Genomic DNA, 11,093 nt, shown 5'->3' with positions numbered 1-11,093 from the left:
TACTCAACTGACAAGGCTGGACAAAATGATTTAGGCTGTTAGCATCTTGGAGTGGGAGAATACTGTAGTAATAGTCCAAGGTATCAGAAATTTTGCAGCCCATTTTTCATCTAGCCTGCCACCTTCTTTCTTACTCTGCAAGTGTCTCAAAAGGATTTAAAATAGCTACTGTGGCTTTTGGGACTTTGGATTATGTTGCAGAATACATTACCCGGAGGGTTTTAACATCTAAAACCTTTGTTTGAAATTATTGCTTGCATTTGTCTGGGGCTTTCAGTGAGCTTGACATGGTAGCTCATGTACAGACCCCAAACCAAGTTCAGCCCTGCTGCCTGGAAAAGACAGCTCTACTTGGCTTTCTTATTGCTTGTGAATACTGAGGGTTATTAAATAAGTACAACTACAGTGTATTTATTACCAAAGGCCCTTAAAAAGTAGTAAAAATCCGGGGGTAAATGACCTCAGGAGAGCTACTGTTCAGAAAATAATAAAACATCCACTTAATTTTGCATTTGGACATTGCAGAAATCTTTTACTTCCCCATCCTGTTTGTGCTACCTGCAAAGGTCACTCAGAACCACTCCATTATTTCCTTTTATTTGGCCTTGCTTGATTTAACACAGAACAGTCTTTCATCACTATGTTGCTGATTTCAAAGCAGCTCAGGAATATAATGACTGAAAACAGTTAGCCTCCAGTGGACTGTCTGAGCTTTCTTCATGAAGAATGTATAGTCGCCTTTATGTTTGTCACCTTCCTACCTATTTTCATCTGTTTACTCATTCCTCCAGACTCAGTAGGCCACACAGGATGACTTCCTACCCTCAAGATTTGGAGAGGATACCACTCAAATGAAGGTGAGGCATACTTCCAGGAAGAGGGATGTTGAAAGGAAATTTGTGCTGTTACTCCAAGTTTCCCAATTGAAAATTTCATGAAGCAACTATGAAGACAAAAGATGCCAATTTGAATGAGATGCCTGGATGAAGAAAACACAGAAGAGGTAGAACTCTTAGGACAGGTTGGCTGTTTTTTTTTGGCTTTTAGTGTGTGTTGTTTTTTTTTGTTGTTGTGGTGGTAGTGTTTTGTTTGTTTTTAATATATTGCTGCTTAATGGCTCACTGCTGCAACTCCCTTAGCTACTTGCATTATTAAAACGTATCAGGTTTGACAGAATTCAGAAAATTAACACTGGTAGGCTTTCAAAAACTTCTCTTCCTTCAACCCTTCCTGGAGAAGAGAAAGAAAAATCAGATAAATTGTATTCTACATATCTTGTGGGATTTAATGTTCAACAGAATCTGCATATTATTAGGAATGCAAGAGTCTAAATAGCTATATGTTTCAACTCTAAATAACCTTGACTGAGATGCAACCTCATCTAATCAACATGCCACATACAAAACATGAGCTAAAAAGCATCTAATTGGCTGATGCTATTTGAGTGAAATTCAAGAACTAATGCATCTTATTTTAATCAATGTGTCTTTCACAGAAGTGTTGTGCAAAAACATTTATTGCTGAGCTCAACCCAACATTTTTATACTAAATACACAATATATATTATTTTAGATTCATGTATATATATATTTTTATATAAAATTAAAATGAGCTCTAAATAGAAAAGAAATTGTTCTCTGGTCTAAGAAAAATAAGTCACATGTAAAAGTAACCTGAAAGCTATAAGTTAATCTAGCAAAAAACACTGAAGATTCCTTATCCGTGGGTCAAAGTATCTGGAAGGTGAAACAACCTGCAGTCACTGGCTCAAACTCACCTCAAACTACTGGAAAGACTAGGTACTAAGAATTTCAGCATCTCTGATCAAAGGAATGTTTCAGGGTTGAAGGAGAAGGATATAATATCATTTTAGTTGCTTCTTTCTCCTTATAGTTTATTTCAGTTTCTGCCATTCTCATCTTCTATCTGACAGCACAAGGGACTCAACAGCATAGTTCCGTTCTAGCGTCAAAAGTGCAACATGTGCTGGACACTTCCTAACCTTATGAATGAACCAGTCCATGTATTGCTATTAAAAAAAAGAGAAAAGAAAAGCCAGCTTCGCAGTCTCATGCTACCATGTAAGGAAGAGTCTAGGTTGGAAACTCTTCAGGCCAGCAGGGGCTAGAAATGCTGGAGACAACCCATTCAGCCCCCGGAAGAGAAGGCACCTCTGGTCGCTCTTGAACGACTCCTCTTTGGCTAATGCCTGAAGCAATATCAACCTGGCTCTGGAGTAAGTCACATTCAGCTTTCCTTCACTAGCAAATCAAGGTAATGCATGGCTTTTGGGAGGAGCTGCATGAAAGATAAGAACGATCTAAAGTGGGTAAAGAACTTACCATGATTTATAGAAGATGCGATAGAACACTACTTAATTTTAGTAGGATAAGCTCAAGGGAAGGGAAAAGGAAGTTAAACAAAGAGAAAAAAAAACAGAATGCCTTTAAAAAAAATAGATGTAGGAAAGAAATGCTAATCTGACCAATAACATGTTGCTTTCCTTTTTTGTAAAATGAAAAATTTCAAGACACCTCTCCTCCCCTTAGGTAAGATTTGTTATGTGAAAAAAAAAAAAGAAAAGATCAAATGGTTTCCTAGTAGTCTCTCACATCTCATGTACCGGGAGATCTGTTTCTGAAGACAGCTCCTTGGGATTAACGTAGGTTCTCTATAGCCAAACAGCCTTGTAAAGCCAGAAGGATGCCCACATCAGAACCTGCATTTCTGTAAGTTTTTAAATACAATGCAAAATATCTATCCCAGAACCACCTCTACTCTACACAACCTTTGGCCCACAACCATATGGTACACTCATGACCTACACAATCTTATACCGGACACTTCAGGAACTAACAGATTAGATGTTTACACCTCACGCAATAGATGGAGAAACCTATTCTAGCTCCTCTCATTATTTCAACTCTTTATTGAAGATTACCCAGGAAAAAAAAGTTTGTGCTGCTGTGGGTTTGACAATCAATTTCTTTTATGAGCCAATCAGAACAATGAAAAAAAGTTTGTTTCTTTAGGCGAGATCAAACTACGACCAGTCTGCATGACCAGGAGGACCAGTCCCCCTTTTCCTTCTCTCTTTGATCAAGTATTGTTTTCTTTATCTTCTTCCTCTCACCACAGTGCTTGGGATCAGAATATGTAAACATCGACAGAAACAGCAGCCCTGTGACAATAAGCACTTCCCCAACTGGGCAGATTCTGTCAGCCAACCAGAACTGCTTCAGCTCCCTTGCTTGTCCAGAAGTCACTGGTTTTTCCGCTGTAACTTAGTGTCCCCTTTACTTTGGCCTCCATCTGTAGTTTAGAGACAGAAAAAAAAGTGGAAGAATAATAGCATGAACAAAATTTATAACAGAAAAAACATTTGGAATATTCATCTTTAACATCATCAAAAAGTGCATTCCTTATAGCATATAGGACTTTGCATATTTTCTATAGGTTTTTTTTTAATAGCCCTGTTGAAACCCAAAACATCAAGATTTATACCTAAAGAAACCACCTCACTAAAGATAAGTTGCAGCTTTGAATACCACAACAAAAAAAAACAGACAAAAAATAAAACTTTACTTTGTAAGCATTCTAGGTCCTTGTTCACACAGGTGATTGGTTTATTTTCAGAGGCCTGACAACACTGCCCAGTTTTTAGAGCCAAATACCCCAAAAAACAGGACAATGAATCCACAGAGACGCTGGTACCTTTCACATTCCCCTTCCTGGCTAAAAAAATCCTTAATAGTAGCAAAGAAAGGAGTGCACTCTGAACTGCACCACTTACTCTGAGACCTTTCAGCACTATGCTCGACAAGCATAAAAGACATTCTACTTCATGCTACTCCTTTCAAAACATGTAACTTCATCATCAGTATTAAAATTTGAAGGAAAGGTAAGTGTTCCATTAAGAATATATCACACTGTTTACACATGCACACAGAACTGCAAGAAACATCAAGAAGCTTCTAAGCTTGAAGATCAGTTTATCCTCCAAAGGAGAAATTAAAAAGTAGTGGAAAAAACAATCCCCTCCCAGTGTACACTATACAGCCTATAAGTAATCATGATGGCATCCAGTAAATAGTAATCCTTTTTTCCACTGTTGGAATTTGGAGGCGTCAGTTTATACATCTGCTGTAATAAATATTGAGATTTTTTGAGCTTTTTTTTGTTCCTGACACTGAACATAAATAAAAAAAGACCTGCTCCATTTCTAAAACAGAAAGTGCACTACCTGCTGCTACCAAAGCTCATTCCTTTTTTCCTGTCCTCTCTAAACCAATTTTAAATACAAAGTACATTTCATTTCAATCTAGAGCAGAAATACTACTTTTTATAACTTAAAGTTATAAGAGAAGTATTATCTTTACCTGTGTAAGCTTGCTGCAAGTGAGCAGGCAGAGGTGAGTGAGACAATGTTGCTGCGTGCTGAGCACCTGGCTGTAAACCCTTCAGTAAGTCTGAGAAGAAAAACAAGGAAAAAAATAAAGATGAAAAATAGATTTGAAGGACCAAGTTTTCCTTTGTGAAACAGGTGGTTTTATTTTTAAAATTAAAGCTGTAGCAGCATGCTAATTTGCATAGATTTCTGAAGACGTCTCAACAACAAAAATAAATACATGCTAGGATTCTGAAAGCCAAGAAAACAAACCTGTTCAGACCTGGTTAATCAAAATCGGAAGGCTCATGCCTCACTATTGGGATGCAATTTTTTATGCTACTTCCTTTGGCAGAAAGGCCAAAGCTGATACAAATTAAAAGCTTAAAGAATTTCTTTTAAACAATCAGAAACAATAAATCCCATATTGGTTCAATGCTTTCTCATAAGAAAATGGTTTGGCACCAGAGGGTCTAAGCCATTGCTAAGCTAAAGATACTTTAACGAATCGCTATTTCAGGTCTCATCTTTGTATTGTGAAATTAAGAGGATATTAAGATATTATTTCTAAAGACATGAGAAGTTAACTAAAAAAATGCATGATCAAAGCCAACTGTACTATAACAGTGAAGTTTAATCGCCTATCAGAGGCGATTCATAATATTTGGATAATTACATAAAAGTTTTACCACAGAAGAAATCACATTAACTCTCTTGTACTCATTATCTCCGAACTATACCACTTCCCTTCTTAATTTCTGGATACCTCTTTCCGTACAGCACTGCGATAAGGAATTCCACTCACTCTGAGTTAGGCTGTGGTGGAAAGCCGCTGAGGTAGATCCCGAGGTGGTTGTCACTCCAGCTGTATCCGTCCCAAAGCCAAGCAGCTCCAAGGGAAACTGGAAGGGCACGGTCACAGGAACAAGGCCACCCAGCATCCCAAAAGGAGTTAATGGTGCAGATGTCACGTTCTGACTGGTTACAGACAGGGGTGATGCCATGAGAGTCAGAGGTGAGGCATTAGCCAGTAATGATGCTCCTGCTGTTGACTGTACAAAGAAAAGTAGAACTTCAACATTTAAAAGCTTTGAGTTATGCCCTCTAGGGAGATAACTGTTTACTGTTAAGTATGCCTTGGTTAAAAAGGACATAAAGTTAACAAACTTAATATTAATAAATATCCCCTTAGCCACATAGGGCCAGTTCTCACTGTTCACCTACTGAACAAGCACCAACATATATTGGATTCACACATGAAAGTATGGCTCACTCCTGTTCACCTTGCCAGCTTTGCAGAGAATTTCCTTTAAACTATCACACACGTCTGAAGTTCTTTGGAAGTACATTACTCCCCTTTCCAAATATGGGTCTTATAGTCAGCACTGTTATTTCTAAAGAGACTGCTTAGAAGTAAGAATTTCTGAAAACGCAAATCCATAATTAAGAACCATCACACTTCCAGAGAAGTCAGGTTTCCAGGATGCAGACTTATACATACATGTATATACATATCAGTGTTTATACACAAACACACAAGTGCATATTTCAGAGCAAAAGGCAAGAAACAAAAACTCTCCCCATTCTACATATGTCACAAGTTAAATTCACCTAAGTTTAAAAATGAAAATGCAGGATTAGCCAGAATATTTCAGATACAACTGTTCCCAAATAACATTAATTCCTCTGAAATTAGAATCTGTTTGATTTGTTCCTATTTTACAATCTTTCATTCACTAAACTTAAAATAATTTCATAGGGTAATGTTCAGTTCTCAAGTTAGCTATTACAAAACAGTAAGTACAGAAAGAAGCATTGTGTATTAGACTCAAACTTATGAATTTTGATGTTTGAGCTATCAAGATTCAGAGTCTGAACAAGGCTTAAGACTTGTCTGAATGCACAAGCTTTAAGTGAACACAAAACTTCGACTGATTTTAATGAATACTAGAGCCCACAGTGAAAATGAAATCTCCCTGAATTTTGTAATGCCAACTCATAGAAATAGCAAGGTGATGAAAACTCCTAAAAGATAAACATTTTCTATTACCAGTTTGGGTATTACGATGCTTATATGAAAGCTGCTAAAGAAAGGTTAGCGCTGCTTAGGACAACACTTTAAAATTATATATCTGTGAGCACAAGCAAACCACAAAGCAGACTCTCCTAAGAAATGTTTCCATTGGCCATCTTGGGAGTGACAGCTGCTAAGACATACTTCATTTCACAGGTGTAGAAATCTGGATTAAAACATTCTAAGAACATACATGCTCGCTCACATAAGACATGCTATTTTCACAATAAGCCCATGTACAAAAAAAGGCAACTGTTTACTATGTAATCTTCACTGTGCAACAAAATAAAAGCCATGCAGCAATCTCTTGCAGTTCTGCCTTCGTAAAAGACCTCAAAGCAGAAAGAAGCTTTTTAGTGTACTTTGTCAAGAACCTGTTTACTTTCTCAAAAAGAAATTGTGAAAGCACTCTCAGAAAATGCCATAAAGGAACTGCAGTTTAAGTACCATCTCAACTACGTTAGCACCTCACAAAAGGTTCACCTTGGTCACATAAATTCATATTGTCAATATTCTGAAAAAAACCAAAAACCAAAAACAAAAAAACCCCTAAGAGCTCAAGCATACCAATAATAAGTAGAGCTTAAGGAAATAAGATATCTGATCAATTTTACATAATTTTGGTTTCATGTTCTCAAAATACAACCTAATAGACTATGTTAAAGTTTTGAGGAGCTACTGCAGGTATAAGTTTATATCTAAGTTAATAACTGTACCAATCAAATGGGAAAGGAGGGAAGCGCTTATCAGAACTCTTCCTAGTTACAAACACCTTTCTGATCATCACATGAAGTTACATTAGTTTTATCTTCTGAGCAAGTTGACCAGGATACTCTAAAAATCAACTTATGTACCATTCTTGTCCAACAGATTACTAGTGTCTCATTTATGCAGGAATTAAATTCCTAAACATTCAATAGAAAGAAAAATTGATTTTCCATCTCATGCAATGCATTAAGAAGGGTAATAAGGGTACAGAGTACTCAGCAAGCCACTAGATCTTTAAGGCTAAAGAATTCCTATTATCACAAATCTTTTCCCCTTCACTGTACTTGGATTGGGAGGTTATCTGATTACCATCTTCTCTTCAATATACTACACTGACTGAGCCTTAGCCTGCACTGTAGGAAGTTTTACTGAATGTTTTACCCTCCTCTGAAAGCTCTCCTAGACTGTTTTATGATACCAAAGAATGTTCTGAAGTATCAAGAAAAAAACAGCACACATGCAAAGTTACAGTTATTAACTCTGTAATGCTGTATTGTAACTCAGTTCCTCTGATTTCCTCCTTCTATATGCCAAAACACTTTATTTCGTTGTATTACAGTATGTGCTCATGTTAACTGATTACCCACCACAATCCCAGCAGTCTCTCTTCAACATCACTGCCTGCCAAGATGCATTTCATTACTCAAGTGATCAGTGTCTCTATAAAATAATGATTTGCCTGTAACTGCACAAGATTTGCCAGAACCGAGCTCATAATTCTCATGATACTACTCATTTCCTATGTCCATCAACTTGAAGAACTACCACAACCATTTCACAATTTCTTCCAAATCACAACAACTGAATCCACTGGATATTGTGGATTGCATGAAAAAATCATCCCCAGTCCGTTCACTGCAGCCTTGATGTGTCCAGGTGTTCTAGAGCACACAAACTGCACATTTAGTTTAGCTCTTCTCTAGACTGTTCATGGTATCTCTGTGTCCCTTACACAGGGCACGGATTGCTGGGTTTTCTGTTTTTTTTTTTCCCCCTCCATTCAAAGTAACCAAAAATAAGGAGACTGTATCAGAATCTGTCAAACACCCTGTGCTAATAGATTCAAGGTATAGTAGGGTGAAAGACCACAGCAGTAATCACATGAAAGTAATTTTCTTGTTTTTCAGCTACGTTAACAGGCTAAAAATGTTTATAAAGCATTATGAAAACCTGGGTATATAGTGTTACCATGCAATAGCTATGTACATCATTCAGAAAAATAACATCATTTTTCTAGCTTGTTGAAGACCAGGACTCTAACTCACAATGGTACCATCGTTCTTAATTTCACTTAGTTAGCATAGACTTCACAATAGAGAGAGCAATATAAAAAGAGGAATACCTCAAATCACCTCAGTAATTAAATCATTCTTAGTAGAAAGAACTCATAACTTGGGAAAGTAGATTGTCTTCTGGTCAAATATTAGGTTTGCACAGGTTTTAAAAGAACAGTATTTTCAAAACATTTGTATGATATGACTTTTTTTTATCTCCAGTGTAGAACTTATGCACAAGCTCTCACGTCTTCTCTATTATCTCTATATACAGATTAACCTAATTCAGTTTAATTAGATCCTACAAAGTAAAATGTAAGCACAAATTCTTTAAATTCTTTAAAAAAAGTTCTAACATTGTTAAATACACACCTTGCATTAAACTCTAACCACAAACAACTGAACTCCAGCTCTGTAAACTAATCATGAATCTTGCCTATGGCAATTTTCATATAAGCACTGTCTTCACAAATAAATAGGCAACAACACAGAAATTCAATGATGCAAGACAATACTGTGTACCCTGCAAACACAGCCACACAAAGCTCACCTTTTATAAGGCTCTCCTTAAAGAAAAGAAAAATTTCTTTCATACTGCAGGCCAACTGGCTTTTTACTATGAGGATTCCTTCTACCCCATCTTGGGATTTTACAGCAGTTGCAAATACAGTGTTGTGGAAGTGTTTCATCCATGCTACGCTTAGCGAAGGGTCAGCATTAAGTTTACTATTTGTTTTTAAAACAAGGTATTGTAAGGAAGAATGTGTACAAAGTGTGATAAACATTAGTGTCAGACTTAAATGTAAACTCAGATGCATACCTGCACACTGGCTGCTACAACTGGAGACCCTGAGGCAGAAGATGGTCTGTGTGGAGTTGACAATTGTTTAGTAGCACCCTGTGTTCCACTTCCTGCTCCCCCAGACAGACTAGTCCTACTAGCTCCACTTGAGTTAAGGTTACTGCCTCTGCTGGCAGGTACATTCATTCCAACTCCACCCAAATTATTTTTACCAACAGTTCCAGAAGGAGAAGAGTTGGGCAATTTTGAAGAAGCCTGAGGGTTCTTTGCAGGCTGAAGGCCTGAGGTGCGATTAGAGGGCAGCAAATTCATTGTGGGAGACTGCCTGCTGATATTTACACCACTGGTCTGTTTATGAAGGGGAGTGCTGCTGGAGTGACTACTCTGGGAAACTAGTGCACTTGAACTGGAAGAACTAGGTGTTGCTGCAGGCCTGGGGGATGAGGTGGACTTAGATGAAAACTTAGGTGATGCATTGGGCTTAGGTGTCACAGAGGGCTTTGATGCAGTGGGCTTGGGAGAGGCAGCAGGTTTAGGAGAGGCAGCCATGGAGAAGGGAGGCTTGAAACCCTGGGAAGAAACCTGTGACACCATAGCCTTGGCTAAATAGTTACTAGAGGTAGAGGTGCTGGATGTTGTCCGAGAAACCAGTGGGTGAGATACTTGAGAGCCACTTCCAGATGAGGGATTGGACAAAGGCAGGCGATACACTACAGACTTCTCTTGAGCTTTGATGACTGGTGATGAACAAGACAGTTTGGGATTACTGCTCAACTTCACCACTGGATTGGTCTGTGATTTACTAATAGTTGCTTGTAAAGGAGATACATATTTCTGCTGTACAGCTGAATGCTGGTGCACCTTTGTCATCTGTGATGTTGAAGAACCACCCTGAGTCTCAGAAGATGATACCAAGATATTAGCATCCTTGGGTCTTTGAGAGGTGGTAGAAATAGCTGCTTGGGTCTTAGAGGAAGAAACATGAGTCTGTGAAGCAGCAGCAGCAGCAGCTTGGATCTGGCTTGACCTCTGTAGTCCTTGCTGAAGTAGCTTGGCTGGCAAAGGCTCTAAGGAAACCTTAGGATTTTGAATTGAAGATCCAGCAATAAGGCCTGAAGAGATACCAGTGTGAACTAAGTCCTGGGGTTTCTTTGGTACTGGCCCTGTGTGACCAGCAATAAGACTTGATGAATGGGGTGTTTGTGTGGGCTCTACTTTCTTTGAGGTTGCCAGAGGCAACTTGCTCATAATGCTTGCCAGTTTCTCTTCCCTCAGCCCAGGGCGAGGTCTGGATGTTGGTGTCTCTATAGCAGACCCAAGAGGAGATCCCTTGGCACCATTATTGATAACTGCAAGAGCATCAGAAATAGAGTCCAGTGAAGGTGGGTGGAAAGAGAGGTCTTCATCCAGTGAGTCATCCAAGCAGATAGTCTCTGGAGCTGGCGTGCAGCTAGAGCTGGATGGGGCACAGACAGGTGCACTGGTACTCAGTGTAGTAGCACAACTTGAATTAACAGAAGATATACAGGTTTTCTGTTCTTTCTTTGGACTACAGTCCTGAGAATGAAAACATAAGAAAATGAAAAGTTTAATAGCCTTTCTAGAGTAGATTTCAAAGTCTTTAGTTAAATACTATTATTCTATAAGTTCAGAGGAACCTAAAATTTACTACTGAAGTTTCCATATCTAGATATCGACAATAAGTATTAAATCTACACTCGGACATCAATATGTATTTTAAAAACCTCACACTGGTGCTCCATAAGGTTAAGAACTACCTACACTGCA

At 38.2% G+C, this 11,093-nt stretch overlaps 1 protein-coding gene across 1 annotated transcript in view; it reads right to left on the bottom strand.

Moving 5' to 3' along the window:
• Positions 1–2,909: 2,909 nt before the first annotated feature.
• Positions 2,910–11,093, bottom strand: part of UBN2 (ubinuclein 2) — a 46,035-nt gene continuing 37,851 nt past the window's right edge. The window contains exons 14-17 of the mRNA XM_065742809.1: positions 9,324–10,862; positions 5,193–5,439; positions 4,380–4,469; positions 2,910–3,312 (exon numbers count right to left, since the gene is read on the bottom strand). Of these exons, the coding sequence (XP_065598881.1) occupies positions 3,263–3,312; positions 4,380–4,469; positions 5,193–5,439; positions 9,324–10,862 (1,926 nt within the window). The 3' untranslated portion in view covers positions 2,910–3,262. The remainder of the gene's footprint in view (positions 3,313–4,379; positions 4,470–5,192; positions 5,440–9,323; positions 10,863–11,093) is intronic.

The sequence above is a fragment of the Cyrtonyx montezumae genome, unplaced genomic scaffold (genome assembly GCF_038088225.1).
Source record: "Cyrtonyx montezumae isolate F1298 unplaced genomic scaffold, pur_monq_1.0 scaffold_3, whole genome shotgun sequence".
In the NCBI taxonomy this organism is placed as follows: Eukaryota; Metazoa; Chordata; class Aves; order Galliformes; family Odontophoridae; genus Cyrtonyx; species Cyrtonyx montezumae.
The sequence above is the reverse complement of the archived record's forward strand: the minus strand, read 5'-3'. Positions and strand labels throughout refer to the sequence as shown.